A 20,927-nucleotide genomic window follows, 5' to 3' on the forward strand; every position below is an offset into this window, starting at 1 on the left:
GGGCATTTTTTTCCTGAAGCAATAAAGTCTTTACCAGAAGCCTTTTTCCCTTTTTGATCTCCTTTTAGAATACAGGCAAACAATTCAAGCTCTCAAGTGACTGAGCACTGCATCAGTCTGAAGCCAGGCTTGTTACCTCAGAAAAAGAAATGCAAAAAAAACTCACTGAGAATTTGACTTGGCAGCTCTCCTCCCCCAGGTAGCAGAGGTCCCCAGAAACATTTGTCTCTAGCCACAGATGCTCTCCATTCACAGCATTTTCCTGGGAAAAAGAAATAATTGTTCACCTGTTTTGTGAAATTCAGCCATGTGAGCATGTAGGGGAAAAAATCTGATATTCAACAATTTTAGAAAACTAAAATAAACTAAAAAAAAAAAGCCAAACAAAAACCAGCTACCACACCACCAGGTACTGCTTTGGTTTTCTACAAGACAAAGCCATAGCATATAACAGCATTACCCTGGCTGACCATCCCAGCTTAAAAGATGCTGACAATACAATGTGTCACCAATCTGAACACACTTCAATTAAACTTTGCTGATGTTCTTCCCACATGCTGCATAGTTTTACTGGGAATTCAGATTTCACAAGCATGAGATATACACAAAATTTTGAAGAAACAGAAGATTGAGAGAGATGAAACAAAAACACAAGTAATGAACTTTCAATGGGAGAAATCAAAAAAATTGAGAACCCAGCACAGGAGTAAAAACCAACATGCTGACTGTAGCTTTAGGATGATTGGATAAACTAGACTAGGGAAAAATGCTTTCCTTGACATAGCTGGGTCAACACTCTGTTTGTGGATACCTCAACAAACCATTAAACTACCAAGAGAGACTGGACTTGAACTTTATACATGACAGAACACCACATTCATCTGAGAATGTTCTCAAAAAAAGAATCTACCTAGCACGCTGACAATTAGGAGTGATCAACATCTAACATCATAGTGTAACATCTAACTTTGTCTTGACAGCCTCATTTGACCAAATCTGTACCTTGATTCTTTGCAAATTCTTGTTCTAGAGAAACTTGATTGTAGATGGACTACAGGTTTCACTTGCCTGTATTCCTGATGTGACTAAAAAACCTAGAAGTCTACAAAAGTCTACTGTACACTACTTGAACAAAGTGAATAAATAGGGATTCTGCTCAGCCAGAATTAGAGCATGACAGAAAACACTTTGACAGTCTGACATTTGCTTCCCACACTGCAGAAGTCAAAAATGATGGTGCTCACCAAACAGATGGCGTCCGACAGCAGGATGCTCTGAAATAGCCATCTTGGAGAAAATAATTCCTTTAAAATACCACTGTCACTTTCAAAGTGATAAAATGAGATCGCTTCTCTTGCTATGCTGATTTCTTAGGTAATGCAGAAAAGCAGAAGTAGCAAACTCCTTTTCCTTCTGGAGTGCATCCATAATAGCCAAGACCTAGGCAAGACTGCACATGGTGCCTACTACAACCATGGTGTTCACTTCCAGTAGAACAAGAGGACAAGACCAGCACTGGCTGTTTTTTGGTGAGAGGTCTACCTGTCTGCAGGTCTTTAACTTCATCTGAAATGTTTAAATTCCCAGAGCACAATTGTTTAGATGAGGATTTTCAACACTTTTATAAGGCAAAACAATTTCTAAGAACTTGCACTAGCTTAAGAAATTGTCCAAGCCTTTCTTAGAGAGTACATTATTCAGATTGTAAACTGTCCCTAATGTGTATCCTCATATTGCAGCTATTTTCTCTTCAGAAGCAGGATACAAGCTCACCAAAGAGTGCTTTTCCTGAGCAGATTCTCTGCTGACAAAACAGTGCAAACTCAACATTATAAGCCAGAGTTAAATCTCGTAGGATATAAAAGATTCTGAAAGCTAAGTAAGAAAACACACAGCTTCTGGGACAGAATTTTTTACAAGGAATAAAAATTATATTAAAAAAATAGATTAACCACCCCTTCATTTGGACCAGGTCCACATAACTTGCCATCAGGATTTCTAAAGATAAAATGGCCTATTTCCATAACCTGGTTTGGACCTTTTGCTCCCTATTGTTACAGATTGTATCAGAGATTTACATGTCAAACTTTACATCACCATGTAAATAAAATTAGTTAGCAGTCTACAAGGATGACCTTCATAGTTCATGTTATTATAGAGTTCTGACACAACTAGGTAATAAAAATGTAAATAAGCTGATCTAGTATGAGTGGCACACCTCCAGACACCTGCTACCACGGAAAATTTCACAGCACTGTGTGTGAAAACTCACAATTTCAATTCTAGCAAATGGACTTTTGGAAAATCTTTTATCCTGAATCAGAGCAAAGAGCTGAGACTGCTCAAGATGAAATGCCCTCCCTCAAAAATCTTCCTTCTCAGTTAATTTGTCTCAATAAGATCAAAGGGAATTATTTGAATTTCACTGTTTTAAATTTTACAAGGCTCTGTCATTTATATGATGAGACATTTTCTTGCCACTTATGAAAATCAAGATGATATAGTCAAAGGAAGTGCTTACCTTTTGTAAGCCAATTTTTTATTCACTTCTGACATAAAATTTTAACAAAAATCAATACATTTCTATGAAGAATTTTGACTTCAACAAAACAGTATTTTCTGCTCCAAAATTTACAGACAATATTCCAAAACATGCCAGACAAAAGGGCACTCATCCCCATGTACCAAGACAGAAGTTGACAGAGGTCCCTGTCATCTCTAAGATGATAGCCTGTTTAACACAAAGCTAAACCACAGTAAAGGTTCTGTCATCACTTGTATAGTTTGACACAGACTTTTTTTTTTTTTTTTATAAGAAGTTTGCCAGTTTGGTTTATTCTGTGCTTTATGTCTTTCTGTTGGTTTTAGGATTTAATGTCTTTTAAAGAAGCAGCTGTTCTCTTTTTGTCCCTGAAGACACAGATGCCAGTCTCATGCTCTTGCCATTTTCCTCGTGTTGAATCTGTTGTAGCTGTAAAGCTACACACAAAATCAGTTTAGCTAATGGAAAAAAAAACTAGGTACCTTATCTAGCAAATCAACTAGACAAAATGATTCACCCCGTGACCACATAACTGCTGGATCTGACACAAAGAGTGGTGGGTTAAAGATGGCTTCAGTGGGAGTGATGCTTTTGGTGCCACCTCAGTTCACCTGGCAAATCACACTTTTGGGCTGACATGTTTTCTCTGACTTGCTATGTGGAAAATGGATACTGTCCATCATTGTGGATAAAACAGCAATGACTGTGGCCTAATAAAGAAAACTGTGAACTCTCTCTCCTCTCCAGCTTCCCAGCCTTCACAAGTGTGTGAACTCAGTGTCCCAGGAAGAAAAAGAGCCCCTGCTCAGTGAAGCAGAGCCAGCAGTGCTTTCCTGGCAGCCTGGCTCACAGGGGACACACCATCTCAATATCTCTCCATCTCCTAGATGGAGACCTCTCATTTGATTGCTCCTGATCCATGATCAACTTAATAGCAAACAAAAATAATTTCAGTATAGCAAACATTCCTTGCATACCAAACAAATACCACACACAATCCCCCCTGAAGTGGAAGAGAAATAAGAATTCAAGGACCAGGCGTTTGGCAACCATGTAATTACATGCAAGTGTTTGTGACTTGCTGTTCACATTTCACTGATTGAACTAGATTTCTTCAAGTGCTCCAGCATAGTAAATGACAGAGCAAGAGCTACCATTTTTCTAACACCCACCACAATCTCCATAACCTCACTGTTCCTCAGACTGCAGTCAGCATGGCTTCAAAAGCAGTGGAGAAAAACCTGGCTGTTTTAATTTGCCATGTCAAGCAGCTGAACTTATTCAGCCGAACAAATAAAGCAGTCAGCCCAAACTTCTAGTTCAAAAGAGCTGTAACTCCTATTGTAACAGGAGGAATGGAACTCTCCTCCACTCCTGCTGTGACTGACATTCCACAAAAAATATTTAAGAAAGATTTCTAAAATACATAAGTAAGAAGATTTTCCTTTTGTTAACCCTCAAGCAACATAGAAGAATATTCTTGCAAATACACATTTGGGTGATATTTATGATTAGTGTAAAATCAGTGGTCATCAATCTAAACTTAATTAAATATATTTGAAAGCAAAATTATTCATTTTGGCCCTTTTCTTTATGAGATGACTATTGAGCAGAAACAAATATGTTTGGATGTCTCTTTCCCAAATATCTTTTTGTCATGTTTGGATTATGTTTCACCTTTAACTCTGAAATTTCAAATTTTGCAATGCTCATGTTGAAAACAGAAGTAGTGCCTCAAATATTTCCCTTTGGGTATATATTCTCAATTTTAATTCCATTTTAGCACATTTTAATTTGGCAATATATTTCATGTAGAGGTCAGCTATTCTTTAATTATTGCAAATGTAGTATGTGGACATAGCAAAATAGAACAGCATAGGGATACGTTTCTCCTTTCCCCCACCATGCTTTCCAACATCTCTGCATCAAATGCCTTTGGAGATCCCCCTAAGCCTCAGCTGAGAGATCATCTGTATATAGAAGCAGAATAACAACATTTGTCTTCATGGAGCAGCAATGTACAGATGCTATCAACTGAGATGATGATTCCCTATGTCCTCATGAACCACTACTTCAGCTGATAACAGCTGCATTTCAGCAACATGAAAAAACATATATTTTCTAGATGGGCACCTTCTGCAAAATCACTGCATCCTCTACACCACTGGAAAAGCACAAAGATATGGCCACCATTCTGAATATGACAGACCTCTTTTCTCTTTAGATCTCTCTGGAAAGAAGATCAGATCTCAAACCTTCATGAAAAAGAAGTAGCAAAGTAGAACTACTGATCCAAAGCACTTCAAGCGTCAACTGCACACAAAATTCAGCAATTTTTAAATACGCATGGGGCTTGCACTCATCACTACATAATTTGAACTAGAATTCCTATCACATCTTCATCTTTTTATGTGACTAATGGAACCCCAGGATTCTCGTTTTGTCATAAGAGCATATAAATATAAACATCTCTTTTCAACTGAATGTTTCATTCCCAATTACAAAACTTAGCCTTGAAGACCCTCTAAGGGAAGAGAAGTCCATCCCCCAGTGTAAAAGTTAGTATAGCTTTTAGGAAGTTATGATGCAGAAGCCAAACCATTAATGGGGAAAAGAAATAAATTTATCTAGAATGAGGCAAATGTTTCATCATATGTAAAACATGTGCTACTGTATTAACACATGCACTAATTATCTAAGCTTCAGTACATCATTAGGCACTTCCAAACACTTACTGTCCATGAAAGTAAGCAGACAGAACTACTGACTAGTACCAAAAAGGCACAGAATATAATGCAACAGACTCCTTTAAAAGTCACATTCACTAATTTTAAATACCTCACTGATATAGGTCACTTCATGTCTATTTGTCTAGCCCATACCCCAATCAGTTTATCTACAAGGATGTGATGGAAGATGGTATCAAAAGCCTTGCAAAAGTCAACACAATGTCCATTGTTCTGCCTTCATCTACCAAACCAGTCATTTAATCTGCTAGGCTGGTCAGGCAAGATCTCCCCTCCATAAACCAATGCTGAATACTCTCAGACACTTCTTATCCTTAATATTTTTGGAAATTACTTCCAGAAGGATTTGCTCCATAACCTTCACAGAAATCAGGGTAAGATTGATTAGTCTGGAGTTCCCTGGATCCTCCTTATCCTTCTTGAAGGCAAAATGGACATTTGTTTTGTTGCAATCCTCAGGAACATCCTCTGACCATCGTGACCATTCAAAGACAACAGACTGTCCTAGCAGTGATTTCAGCCAGCTCCCTCAGCACCTTTATGTGCAACCTTTCAGAACCTAGTACGTGACCTGGGACTGCTGAAGGCAGCTCTTACCACCAAAAATGGAGGTTAAAACAAAAAAACAAAACAAACAAAAAAAAAAAAAATGGGACTGAGCAATTCTGATTTTCCATGTCCTTTGTCACCATGGTCTCTACCCTATCTAGTGGCAGCCCACCACTTTTCCTGCTGTTCCTATCACTGTTGATTTGCCTACAGAAACCATTCCTGTTACCTTTCCTGTTCCTGTAAGATTCTACACTAGATGAGGTCTGGCTTTCCTTACTCCATCCATGTGGAATCAGGTAGTGCCTTGTACAATCCTCTTGACCCAAGCCTGCTTCCACATATTCCCAAATGCCATTTTTCAACTTCTACTCTGACACACAGTTTTCTGTTCTTGTTAAGACCTAAAACATTTCTGGCTTTGTCTTTTATACACATAATTTATGGTATAAATTGTAATATTTCTCCTCTAAAAAAACATACAACTTGCACCCAAAGGACTCCAGTTCTGCATTCACTGAGCACAAAGCATATATCAGATAAGTTTTTTCATTGACCACCAAGAACGAAAACTGAGTATCTTCAAATGCCTCTTAATAAGTGGGGGAAAGATTCTGAACCTCCTTGTTATGGGAGAAGGAAAGAAATGGGCATCAACAGAAAAAATGCACTATTAAAAAATAAAAGGGATTTAGGGATGTTCAACACTCTACTATTCTAGTGGCTGTCAATGTATTTGTAGGCACCACAGAAAGCAAGAGCTAGAAGGCAGCAGTTAAAAGAAAATTACAGGAGGACTTTGTGTACAAGCTTATGGCTATAATCCTTAGTAGAAAATGGCAATAGAAAAATACACAAATACCTGGATCCTCAAAGGTACACAGGCAGTGTATTGGGTGGCTCAGTCTGTATTCATTTGAGAACCTGGGCTAGAATTACCTACTTTATTATTTAACACTTGGGAGTGATGTCTGAAATGAAGGTGTGTGGGAGAAAGGTATAGGCATAAACATATCACAGGGGCAGCCATTTAGGTAAATTCCTTTTTGATAAGGCATCCCCAGCATTCCCCTCTGGTTATTATAACACCTACTCTATACACTTTATTCTGTAAGGCCCTGGTGTGAAAAGAGAACCTTAAATTATACAGCAAAGCTACAAGTTAACTTGAATTAAGTGTAACAAATGTGATGAAACTGGACATTTGTAAGTATGTTAGGGAAAAGAAAGCTCAGGGAAGAGAGGCAGTAGCTACAACAATAGTAAAGAATGCTGGGGGAGTTTGTGTAAAAAGTCTTAGGCTATATGAGAATCATCACCTCTGTTTTACAGCTAGAGAGGCTGATGTACTGAGAGGAAAAACAACTCCTCTGAACTCACTCACAAGGTAAGTAACAGAGCAGAGAATGGAATCCCACTCTCTCAGTGCCCTGTTCACAGGTCCATCAGATAATGGCAAATCACCTGCAAGGAATTCTCAAAAATTGAGGCAATGTCCAGGGAATTCTTTCCAGTTATTACTGTGAAGACTGTGGTAGAAAATATTTTCTTCCTCTTAAGTCAAGAGACAATTTATGCTCATGTCACTTAGACTTTGGAAAGATCTCCCATCATGTGTCCTTGGAGAATCATCCTCAGAAATACTGAAGAGAAGGATGATGTATATGAGGATGCAACACACTCTGATCAATGCTGCCTTCCAGTGATTAAATACAAAAACTTCTTATCTGGCTCCAACACATCAATTGAAATATCTTTTCACTCCACCAGATATACCTCTGGACTTAATTTAAAACTTAGGGCTTTATCTTTGTTGAAATTCACTACATATCAAAAACCTTTCATCCAGTTCAACCTCCCCACATCTCCAAACCTTACTTCTATCATATCTCAGATTTGAGAAATACGTTTCTCCCTTCTACCAGTTCCTACAGCTGGTCAGTTCAGTCTCCTCCCTACCACAGATGTCTTCTGCTCATTATCATGTTCCTCTCCCCACATGACACAGAGTTGCCTCCTTTCTCCAATCAAAGTGTGAAGTAAAGTAGCAACACCAGTCCGAGAGGCTGCAAACAGCTAAGAAATTGAACTGATCAAAAATCTAAACCCTAACCATGTTGTTTTTTGTTGGTTTTTTTTTTTACAGGGATTGTTGCTGTTGTTTTTTCTAAGTACAGTTTTCAAAGGTGTTTAATTTGGCTGATGTGCTTAACCCTTCACTTATGTGACTGATCCTTCAGATTTCTACTGAACAGCAGTAATGACTCAAGACAGGCATTTTTACTACCTTGCTGAATCAGCACCTGGGTTGCTGGAATGAAAGAACAAGGTATTCTCCAAAGCACTTCCAAGAGGATTCTGTGCAAGCTTTCAAACTGCAGACCCTCACAGTGAATCTAATCCAGCTTCCTGCAACACAGCCTGCAAAATTTCATCCCCTTAAACTTTGAGTGCAAGACATGGAGTTTGAGAAGAGCAGGCCATCTAAAAATCAATTCTGTTTTGGTACAGAGAACAAAGATAAACATAAGCCATATTCATCAAAACAGCAGTTACCTTCAACTAAAAGATGCTTGGGGGGCTGGTGCCTTGATACTGCAATGCATCAACCTCTTTACCAATAGCCAAGGGTAAAATCTGCTGCATGCTTTGCTTTAATTGAGACATTTGTGTGACCTGCTGGCTTATGCCCATCTTTTTAGCTCTTACCAGTTCATAACCAAATGAAAGGTGTGTGGGGATGGTTCAGGAGAGGTACAGACTTGCCATTAGTGAAAACAGAGAGGGTGGCCAAACCTTGGAACAGTCTTCCTAAAGAGGTGGTTGATGCCCCATGCTTGCCAGTGTTTAAAATAGATGTGGACAATGCCTTTAACAACCTGCTTTCACTTTTGGCCAGCCCTAGAGTGGTTCAGCCCAGAAACATAAAAGAGCAAGACAAGGAGTGGAAACATGGTATACATGTCTACACACAAGCTTGGGCTCAGAAGAAATCTAGTCATACCTACAAAGAGCTGTGACCAAACATTTCAATTACCTACTCTACATATGCAGACAACCTGACGTGTGTCTTTAGCCTTAAATTATGGCCCATCAAACAGAGGCACAAAAACCTGCTGTGCTAAAATTAGATCAACCTTTGATGGCAGACTTTGTCAAGATGGAAGTGGGAAAATGTAACCAGCTTCCAAGCTGGAAAATCTGTCCTTTCTTGCTCAAGTCCCCACAAGTTTTCATGTCTCTGCTTTGTGCTTCAGCTCATAATAGAGGAATGTTCCTAATGACTAGCAGCAATTCTGATAGCAACACAATGTCTTATTTTGATTTAAGGATGAGGAGAGCAACAACTAGAGATACTGCTCAAATTAACTGCCAAAAAAACTGAACACCTACAGTCCACTCTAAGGCCGCTCTTGGTTCCTTCACAGGTCCATTGGTGACTGGAATGTTGAGGGAATGCACAGGAGCCAAGTGCTGGAGGCCTGACCTGGAGATCGCTTTCCTGCAAATTGAAAAGAAAAAGAAAAATAAATGGAGTGTATATATGAAGTGTATATATAAAACAAATACATCTCTCCAACATAATTACCCAACATCCTCCCCAGCCTTCTCCAGAAATCAGAGGAGGCATCAATGCATTTCATTTCAGCTTCAGTGAAATGGTGCTTGAATGCCATCTCCTGCTAAAGCAGTTTAGGAAAAGAATGAAGCAACCTGATCACTGGAAATTACTGTTTAATGGAGATCAGTTACTCAGCTGGCACTGAGCTGAAATGTCAAATCCAGTGGACTATCTGTGGTTATGTTTGCTAGTGTCAGTGGAGTCCTCATGCATTTCACCTATTCTTTACACACCAACTAGATCTGTCGAGTCAATTTATGCATAATTCCAAATACCATTTATAGGAGACAAAATATGAGTTTATACAAAGAATCAAACCCTTGTTGTTTTTACTTAGCTTATAGGCTGGAAAAAGTCATCCATTCAACATCCAACTAAGTAAAACAAGACATAGAGACACCACTAGGAAGGGAATTCATAAATTGCTACCTTCCTTGATCATATCAGAATCCCTCAAGGAATTACAGATTCTTTCCACATATATTTCTATTTCAGTTCTACCTTTCCGGTCCAAAGTAGTTTTACAGTTCTTGAGGCATAGATGCAACCTTCCTCAGAAGTCAGAGGTGGTGGCCAGAAACATTGCTGAAGCTGGCTCCAGAGGTCTGAGGGGCCATCCCCCCTGGATGTCCACCCTCAGGTGGAAGCCCAGTATGCTGCCAACACAAAGCTCAGCTGCACCTGAGCAGTCTGTTTCCTACAGCTTCCCAAGACTATTGCAATGCAGGTATTAGAACCTGACAGTAGTGGCCAAAAGAATCTCACAGCTTCAGCTGCAGTGATTCAGAAGAGGACAGAAATCATCTCAGAGAGATCTCTCCCTTTGTAAGCCAAATACATACACACACTCCCCACAAAGTAAAATGACAGGCTGTTTCTGTACAGTGAATTTTTGTGATACTGCTCCCGCAGTGCTGCAGCTATTTATAGCATCTCCTAATCTTACCACTGTCCCAAGGCAATAAAGGTCAATTGAGCCAGTGGAGACAATCCAGGTCAGCCATATGCTAAATAAATCTTTTCATTGTCCTGAAAATATACAGTGCAATATATATCTGCAGTAAAGAAGCAGAAAAAGCCTCGCTGCTCATAGTGCATGTCTGGAAAAATAGAGGGAACTGAAGCAGAATCTCTTAACCCCCCTCTTTTGTGGGCAGCATGAGCAACTCAGAACATTAATATCAGCCTCTGACCATCCAATACCCTCTTTCTACTTAATGTGGGCAAGACTTTGACATTAAGGGGGTTTTTCCCCCAATATTTTGCATTTGATAAAAAAGGGGAAGAAGTCCAAGCAAAATATTTTTACCATCTGGCAACATATCAGGAGGGAACAATTTAGGAAGAAAGATTTTATGCCAAATATATAAGCACAACATAAGCTACACATCTCAATAACTGGATTAAAGCCTTAGAGAAATAAGTTACAAGAAACTAAAGAAATGTTTTTAAAATATATTTTTCAAGAAAATTTCCCAATATTTGGCAGTTTCTTTAATGCTGTTTTTGGTATCAATGTAGTTATTTGGGCTTCCTAAACACAAGAGCACATTCTTGTGTCTATTTGTGGTTCATAACACACTCATTTATTTGGGTGGAAACAGGGCAGCATCACTTTTTCCTCTCTGCATCACTGGCAGGGGTAAAGCAAACCTACTGAGGCCAATCCTCACAAGAGAGGAAGGTAAATATGTGCAATGAGTGGTTGCAGACATCTCAGCAGCAAGCCTCGGATACTATTGCAAGTCAGAATTAGAGATGCGCAAGCCTCCCTCAGGAGAACCTGAGACTTGGCCCACATTTCTTTAGGAGCAAACCGAGGCTGATGAGCCTTTTTAGGGGAGACCTGGCACAGTTTTGTGCCAACAGCCTGCCCTTCCTCTGCATGCCAAGCTGGATTTATGGTTTGTCTGGAAAAGTACACATACACAAAACACAGGCATGACAATAATGCCTTTTTTTTTTTTCCTGGTCTGTTTTAACATTTTTAACTTAAAATTATCTCAGGGATTGCAAGTTTGCATGAGCCAGCCAGAAGTGACCCTTAGGTCAACTAAAAAGCTAAAAAATGTCTACTTTTGCACAGTTTCTTATCAGAATTTTCTCTCAGAGCAAAGAGAGGCAAAGTGTAAAAACACACCGTATGCACTGCAGGAGCCTTTCCTATTAAAAAAGGAGGCCAAGCTAAAGAGCAAACACATGGCCTTTGAATAAATGTAAACAGACGAGAGATGGGAAAAAGGGGGTAAGGTAAGGTAGCACAAATCTGATAACAGAGCAGATGCTGAGTATCCAGGTGATCATATCTCATATTACTCTGACGAATTACACCACCTGGCACTCTTCCAATGGCAAGGTAACACGATTGGTTTTTAGTTATCTTTCCCAGAAATTTCATCTCCACTGTGCTGAGTGCATGAATGAAAACACAGACTTGACAGTCAGCCTGTCCCATAGAAATAATCACTGTTCCCTGATAAGAGACAGACAGAAAAATCTGTGGCCTCATCATATATTCCATTCTTCAGATGATGAAGAGCACAACTTTGCTAAAATGGGCACAATCAGCCCAGTTGTTGATGTCGTAACCAACAGCTAGGAAATATTTCATCAGAAATAATGAGTTATATTTTGATAACTACTTTTTCACATCCAGTAATCAGTTATTTGTAGTAGATGTTATTATTGACTTAGCTAACACGCCACCATTGAGAACAGGCACAGATACACATAAATGCCTATGTCACTGAACACACAACCAACAAAAATACCTGATACTAATTCCATAGATGATACCACTAAAGAAATTCTTTAATGGAGCAGTCAGCTGTCTTGAAAACCAAAAACAATCAGACAGTCAAGACATTCAAGTACTCTGACTTTTTTATTTTTTAAAAGCATTACATTTGCATTTTGCTGGAAAGTCAGGCGAGACTCAACCTAGTTACTAGATCAAAGGATACATATTTGATCAGGGGAGATTTGAGTTTATATCCCAGCCTTTGGCTTTATTGAGCCTTTTCCTCCACTGCAGGCATATAAATATCCTCCAATGAGTTCTTTTGACTGAACAATTTTACCAGAACCTTCAAAGAGCACAACAATTAGTCAATAGCTTGCAACTTAAGTGCTAAGAAAAAAAATCTATTTGGAATAGAAAGAGTAAGTTACTGTTGCATGCGGTCAACAGCTTTGACTGCCAATTTAGTTGTCACTGGTGTTGGAGTTGCTGCCTTTCCAAGGCTGAGATTATCATCCTCCTTTGTATATGAGCATTACTATGGGGGTAGTCTCTCAGCTGCAAGGTTGAAAGAACATAAAAATGCAGAGAGACTGGCTTCCACAGATCCTATGGTTAGGACATCTGCCAGGAAAGATGTTTTTAGGAGTCTTTTCTCAAAGTTAACCTAGATATTTACAGAGAAAGGGACAATAATTTGTATAATGATGCTTAAGTTACAATAGCCCTGAATTTCCTTGCATATTCACTGTGGGTAAACTGTACACCTGCCAGCCCTCAGCTTTGCCAACTAGAGCTCTAAAAGCCCTGTACAAGGCCAGACAGCACCTGTATGCTGTATGAACAAATTATATATGCCTGAGTTTATTTGGAGGCAGTTTTCACTCCTGCAATTTGGTGCTCATGAATGTTATGAAGAAAATGGCTAATCTCTGGCATTATTTAAGTTTTCCCCAAGCATCTCTGCTGAGTACACCAGGACCCTGAAACCCATTGTTTCCAGCTTGCCTTCTGGGCATGTATTTTTCTCATTTTCAGCTGACCACTGGGCAGTGATTATTTCACTGCAACATCGATTCCCAGATTTTTTGCATTTGCTATGAAAGGAGCCAGCTTCAGCCAAATTAAATAATCTGTCTGGTGCACCAACCCATTCCTGACAGTAGCCAGTAGCAGGTGTTTAGAGAAGCACTGGCACAAATTGGGTGATCCTTCCCCTGATATACTCCAGTCACTGTTTCCAGTAATCAGTATTTTAAGGACTTCCTGAGCTGAAGGCTGCTTCCAGACCTTTGCACTTAATAGTCTGTAATGGCTTTTTACTCTAGGAATGTGTTGGTCCTTCCCTGAATCCATTTATAGTCTTGGTCTGCACAGCAGGCTATGTAATAAGCTCCACAATTTAATTATGGGCAATGTAAAGTACTTCCTTTTGTCTGTTTTTAAAATCCTGCCTGATAATTCAATTGCTGTATCATATTGTAAGTAGCAGCGAGTAATCACTTTCTTCTCTACACCTTCTGTGATTTTATGAATCTATTGATATACCCCTTAAAACACCACAACCCCAAGTGGAAGCACCCTAGACTACTTAGACTTCTGCTAATCCTGAATATCTTCTATCTTTATCAATGTTCTGTAGCTCAATTATGGGGTTCTTTTGAGGTATAATTGCCAGAACTAGAAAAAATATTCAACAACTGGCTGCACCAGAGTGGTGGTGTCATCATACTTTCTGCACTGTTCTCTTTAATTATCCAAAGATCTCTTTCCTGAGAGTCAATTGATAATATGAAGTCCAAACTTCATAGCTTTTTAATCCTGCACGTGCATTATTTTCCCTTCACCAATCTCACATTTCGACTGCAATCTGCCTCAGAGTCATTCAGCATCATGAGATCCTTCTGAAAATTTCTGCAGACCATGCCCACTCTAATTGTGCAAAACAAGCTTTACTCCCTTTCATTTTGCTTCCAATGCAACTGCTCCCATTACAGTCCCCAGTGGTGCTCACCAGTAACCCCTGAGCACCACCCTATTGCTTGATACTCTTAAACAGTTTTTTAGCCATAAGGACACCATGCCTTCCACCTCTGCTTTCTGTGCCAGAAGATGTTTCTCTTACCCCATCAAAGCTTTCTGAAAGCCCTCAGGGGCTCTCCTTGGCCAGACCACCCCAGTTCACAGGCCTCATGCCTCTGTCGCAGCAACCTCTGCAAAATTCACCGGTCCTGGTATGAAGACAGTTGTGCTGGCTCTCCTCCAGCACACCACATTCAGCAGTGCATTTACTAATCCTGCATCTTACCAGCAACCTTACCAGTTTCTCTGATTAAAACTTGCTGCTGGGTTGCCCCATCAGCACTCTGTGAATCCATGTAACCACCACTCCTTTAGAAGTAAAGCTCACTTAACGAAGATTTCTAAAACCATCTCAGCAGTTTCTTATTTGGGTTACACCAGAATACTTAGCAAAATCAAACCCTTGTGATTAGTTACTGTCCCTTTTGTGGTCATAAGCCTCCTACATTAACCTTCAAATTTTCCTCAGGTTCATCTGCACAAGTAGAAGCCTAGGACACTCTCAAGCACCCTCAGCAGTGAACATTGATGCAACAAATTCATTTAGCACCAAAAGAAACAGATCTTTCAAAAGTCCTCATGAAATGCTTTCCTAAGCATCAGTCACTCCTTGCTGTCCAGGGAACCAGTGTATGGAAAAGCCAAGATTTTGGTAATTTCCCAGCCAGTCAACATCCACATCACCAATACCCCAAACAAACCTTTCCTGCCTCTCTCTCCACCCCTTACCACACAGAGCTGTCTGAAAAAAGGTGCATGGAAACTGGCACATATTCATGAAACACTGCAGCTCCATGCAGCTCTGGGCAGCTTTGCTTTCAGCCTCAATCCCAGCCTCCCTCTACCTGGAGCAGCTCACGTCCACTAGAGACTGACCTGAAGAGAGTGAAACAAATTCTCACTACAACAGTCTTCCCAACTGCCTCCGACAGCAACCACAGAGCTGTAACACAGCGCGTCGACTCCCTGGTAAGTTCTGCTAGGAACATTTGGATCTACCACATCAATAAAGACTTTATTCAGCTTGTATTGAGCAGGTGCAAGACCAAACAGAGCCAACAAGCCTTCCAACAAAAGGAATTATGAGGCAAAGCAATGGGAGCAGAAAAGAACTGCAGAAAGTTGGATCAGGTTAACAGAGGAAATGCTTCCATGACATGATGATGTCTTTTCTGTGTCAGCATGCAGATCACAGACATTTCTGTGTTATGCACATTCTTTAAAAGGAAGCCTTTTGGTGTTCTTGACCCCCAAATTTTGAGTGCAAGAATGGCAATTTACTTTTCCTATCCCAAAAGAATAAAATGGATTCATGAAACAGGTTATGTGTTACAAGAGACATTCACAAGTTGTAGCATGAATATGTTTGCAGTTTCTTCAGGGTGGACATGCAAATCATCAATGACCTGTGGTTATACTTGGAGCTTGATTTAGTGTCAAAATAGTGCAACTCCAAATGCCAGAGATCTCTACTATATATTTTTGTTCTCTTCTCTGCTTAATTTGACCAGTAGGCATACATTAAGCACCAAATTTTACCTTTTGGAAAGCAATTTATGGTTTCAATTTGATCCTGAACTATGCTAAATTATTCAGCCCCTTAAATCTTATCTTCCATCAAGAGTTCATCTTCTCAGAAGACAGAGAAAGCACACAGTTTTTTGTCAGCTCCTATCAAGGTGACCAATATATCTTGTCCCAGATCTGTAAGTCACTTCAGAATCTCTACTGCACTAAAATCAGGGTGACTTTGTTCCTGCATGCTTTCATCGGCCAGGCCCTGGATCCAGCTCATTCCCCTGGAAATTGTAACAATCCTCACCTGCAATGTGAAAACTGAATATGGCTTAGATTCTAGATGTGGATGATTAATAAGATAATTATAAGAAAAAGCCAAAGTCATGTGGAATTCTCTCTGAGCTCCTATCAGAGTTCAGATTTTCGTATATCAATGGTTAGCACCCATTTCTTCATCCTGCTCACTTTAGGGTTTTGGGGGTTTTTTGCCTTTCTCCTAATTAATTCTCTAGATTTCTTAGCAAATAGGATAAAACATGAAGGAAACTTATGGTACAAGGCAACGAAATTTTAGGACCAACAGGATTTCTCCCAATATTTTGTTTAAAATTTCTGAAAAGGTATGCACAAATAGGGTGCTTTCTCTTGCCACAAAAAGTGACAGGCCTTGGAGGACTCCTTGTAGTAACAGAAATGGCAGCATTAAGATTCATGAGGAGGAAAGAGTGAAAAGTGATACAGTTGGTGATGCAATAAAGATGAAGAGTATTCTCTATCCCTCTAATTTACTGAGAAAGATACAAACAAAGAAGCCTAGGAAAGCTGGGGATAAAAAAAGACACAGAAGCTTTCTTGAACTGATTTATTTTGCTCTATTTTTGCTTCATTTTTGCTTCAGTCAAAACCAATTTGTTTCAGAAAAGGGTTTAAATTTTTTCTAGCCTTTAGCTTTTAAAGCTATGAATATATCAGACCTGGAAAGGATCTTTTAGGATCATGAAATCCAGTCAACTCTATGTCAGGCAAACTTATCATATGTTTGAATTCACAAAGTTAAAGACCCATTTCAAATCTAGCCCAGTTGTAGCTTCTCTCTTATTCCTACTGAGAAGCTATGGTAGATCTCCACTCTTTTCATCATTAAAATACTTTTTTTTTTCTTTGTAATTTCCATCCAATATGCATGCCCCTGCACAATCTTCCTTAAATTCATATTATTAGGATTTTCACATTTCATCCAAAGAGTTAAAGTTGAACTGATTTGAACCAATGATTTTAAATGATCCTTCTACAGAATAAAAGGCAACTGAAAGTTTTGATCCAGAAATCTTTAAACCTTCGGATCAAAATCCTTTGAGCGAGTTTATGTAGGGCAGAGATGTGCAGAGGGAGTTAGAAGCTCACATTTCAAAGATTCTGGAATCAATCGAGTAACCAAGATGATAAAATTTAATCACTGTCTTTCCAAGCAAACAACAAGAAATACTCTAGGGGACTCTGAGCATAAATGACTTCCAGCTGCATCACAGACTGGACATCAGCATTAGAGAAGATTGATACATTTTTTTACTACTTCAGAAAAGAAGTCTGAATGGGAATCATTTTCATAACACATACATTTCAAACAGACAAAAATCATGGCATATGCAGGACCTGCATTCTCTAGTTCAAGAACAGAAAAACAGTGGTGACAGCAAACTGGATGGACATGACTATGGTATGATTGTGACTTTTTTTGGAATATTTATATTCCAAAATTAAAAGAAAAAGGAGTACAGATATTCTATGTTATCGCTCTGCCAATCAGATTTTAAAAAATTAAGCTGCTTTTTAAGGGTGCTTCTTGTTGGCATCAATCAATATTCATTTGATCTGGAAGATAAGGAGGAGGAAAACAAAACAAGACAGGGAGGAAGGGAGGAATTTAGAGCAGCATTTTAACATTAGTCTTGGAAATGCTTTCTTGCCACTCAGATGCTAGCACATGTTTTATAAAATGACTTAATTTAAGGTAATTTCTATATCAGACCAGGATCATTCATTGGCATAAGCTACTTACACAAGCTGAAATGTCATTATGATTCAAGGACGATATAGCCTCACATACTATATAATAAACTACTGTGGTTTTTATCCTTTTCTACAAATCCAATGTGTGCCTTGCAGTTTTGCATTGTAAGCTTCAGACAGTCAAATATGGATTTTTTGGAATCTTTCCATGCTAATGATTCATTAAGTGTTCTTTTCTTTCTTTGTGTGGTATCTTTTCCCTGAAAATGGAAACACCAAAAATTGTGATTTTCCATTTCCACATTTTTGCCCATTATAACCTTTCATTTAGCATGCAAGGGGTCTCAGAGGGGTTAAAAATAAAAATCTTCAATTTCTGGGCATGCAAACAAAAACTGAAAAGTTAATAGAAATTCATACTTACTAGACAAAAATAATTCCACAGTTTATAGACAGCGGATTTAATAAAAAAAGGAATATTATAAGGGATACCAGAACAAGTTTATTTCCAAGTATTGATATAAGAATCAAATTTTCTTCCTTCCAGATATATAAATACCTAGGACTCAAGGAAAGACCCAGAATAAAAGCAAGCTTTTAAACAATATAAAGCAATCATTTTTTTCTAACAAAAGATTTTGCAAGCGCACAGGACAGAGAAATACCCTCTTCTTCTGAAAAGCAAATTAGGCTTTCACACTCCAAACACAGAGTCTAGAGAGCAGAGCAGGGAAGGGAGTTCAGGCTTTGCCTGCATAGTTCATGGACAAAAAAAAAAAAAAAAAAAGAAAGAAAGAGGGGAAAGAAAAAAGCCTACATTTACTTTTCAATACAGTGACACTTGTGAAAAACCGAATATAAAACTACCATTCACTAACCAAATAATTTTTCTATTTTCTCCCTAAGGAAGTCCAGAAACTGAGATAAGATGAAGGTTTTCTCCCCCTTTCCCTCCCCAGGATCCTATGAGATACAAAAACTGATGCCAAAAAAAAAAAAAAAATTCAACAAGTGCCTCTTTCTTTTCATTCCTCACCACAATGACTACACAATTTTATGGCATCTATTGCTGTGCTTAAAAAATATTGTTTTGAGAACCTGGGACAAGAGGCCCTTAATGCCTCAGGGGCAGCTGCCAGGTGAGACAAGCACCACCATGGTCCAAGCACCTGCACCTTCATTCTGTCCATACCATTCCCAACTTTCTTCCTTTCCCTCTGGCATGGTTTTTATGCACCCATCCCAAGGAAGCAGATGTGTGTCCACCACTTTCAATTCCTTCTGTTTGAGGCAAACTGGAAGAGCTCAGCAGAAGGTGGAGAAAGAGAATTTCCTGCAGTAAGTGAACGACAGATGAAAACAGAAACCGTCGGTTCCCCAGCAAGCCTGCGTAGAAACCTATCCCTGCAGGACCCCATCCAAAGCTCAGATTCTAATCGAAAGGTTTTGATTACTTGTAACAAGTTTTAGGATCAAAGTACTGAGGCTTAGGGATAAAATTTCATCCAAAAAACCTTAAACCAGGAATGAAGGATGTGAGTAGAAAATGCAATAAATCACCACCTTCCCTTCTTCTCATTAGCAACAACTATACGGCAATACAGAAATGAGGAAAAAGTGACTTCCCGACAAGATTACCCCTCTCCCTTCAGTTCACAGAAAGCAGAAAACTTAAGAAACAGCTTAAAAATAACTTCCAAAACTGGAAGAGAATCTGACTCAAGCCCTGCTCGGAGGTGTCAACCTCCGAATACCCTGTGTGTTTATAAAAAATGAATTCTCACTCACAGAATCACAGAATATGCCGAGTTGGAAGGGACTCATCAGGATCAAGCCCAGCTCCTGGCCCTGAACAGAACATCCTGAGAATCACCCCATGTGCCTGAGAGCATTTTCCAAATGCTTCTTGAACTCTGTCAGGTATTGTGACCACTGCCCTGAGGAGCCTCTTCCAATGCCCAACCACCCTCTGAGTGAAGAACTTTTTACTAATATTCAACCTACATCTCCCCTGACACAACTTCAGGCCATTCCCTTGGGTCCTGTCACTGTTACAGAGCAGAGAACAGCGCCTGCCCCTCCTGAGGAAGCTGTAACTGCACTGAGGTCTCCCCTCACTGAACAGACCCAGTGCCCTCAGCCACTCTTCATTCAGCTTCCCCTCAAAGCCCCTCACCATCTTTGTTGCCCTCCTCTGGACACTCTCTAACAGTTTCTTGTCTTTTTTATATTGTGGCACCCAAAACTGCGCCCAGCACTCGAGGTGAGGCTGCCCCAGCTCAGAGCAGAGCAGGAGAATCCCCTTCCTTGCCTGGCTGTCCCTGATGCCCCCAGGACAGGGATGTCCCTCCTGGCTGCCAGGGCACTGCTGGCTCATTTCAGCTTAGCATCGACCAGGAGCCCCAGTCTGTCCATACATCCAGGGTTACCCTGTCCCAGGTGCAGAATCCAGAACTTACCCTTGTTGAACTTCACATGAAGTGAACTGGGTGAAACGAACTTTGCCCACTGGGTGACTGCCCAGTCCCCTAATTTGTCAAGGTCCCTCTGCAGGGCCTTCCTGCCTTCAAAGGAGTCAACAGCTCCTCCCAGTTTGTGTCATTGCAAACTTGCCCATTATCCCTTCCAGTCCTTCATTCAAGCCATTAATGAAGATGCTGAAGAGCAGAGTGCCTAAGACAGAGCCTTGTGGAACCCCACTGGTGACAGGTCTCCACCTGATGTCACCCCTTCACAGTAACCCTTTGTGCCCAACCCATGAGCCAGTGCTCACCCATTCATGGTGTGTTTATCCAGCTGTTTAGCTCTGAATAGTACATGAATTATCTACCAAAAATACTTATAATTGAAGCTTGTTCTTGGTAATCAACTTTGCAGTTACACATAACCTTTTTTTTTCTTTTTTTAAATCAGACTTTCTGTAGCAAACCTTAAAATTTCTGCCTGGAGGAGAAATCACACCAGGTTTCATATCAGATTAAGAAAACAACATTGGTTGTGTCATGCATTGTTAGAAATCTCACCAGAATCATAGTGAGGGCATTCTCCCTTCACCATGCAGCAGACAATGAACTGTGCTGCAGGGAGAGGCCAAGGCACTCTCAGTCAGGAGAGAGA

The 20,927-nt window shown here is 39.8% G+C and overlaps 1 protein-coding gene across 5 annotated transcripts in view; it reads right to left on the bottom strand.

Moving 5' to 3' along the window:
* Nucleotides 1-20,927, bottom strand: part of DGKI (diacylglycerol kinase iota) — a 196,215-nt gene that overhangs the window by 112,775 nt on the left and 62,513 nt on the right. For all 5 annotated transcript variants that reach the window (XM_030263299.4, XM_072923536.1, XM_072923537.1 and 2 more), the window contains exons 2-3: nt 9,232-9,340; nt 167-262 (exon numbers count right to left, since the gene is read on the bottom strand). In XM_030263299.4, coding sequence (XP_030119159.4) covers nt 167-262; nt 9,232-9,340 — 205 coding nt within the window. The remainder of the gene's footprint in view (nt 1-166; nt 263-9,231; nt 9,341-20,927) is intronic.

Source organism: Taeniopygia guttata, chromosome 1A (genome assembly GCF_048771995.1).
Source record: "Taeniopygia guttata chromosome 1A, bTaeGut7.mat, whole genome shotgun sequence".
NCBI classification, from domain to species: domain Eukaryota; kingdom Metazoa; phylum Chordata; class Aves; order Passeriformes; family Estrildidae; genus Taeniopygia; species Taeniopygia guttata.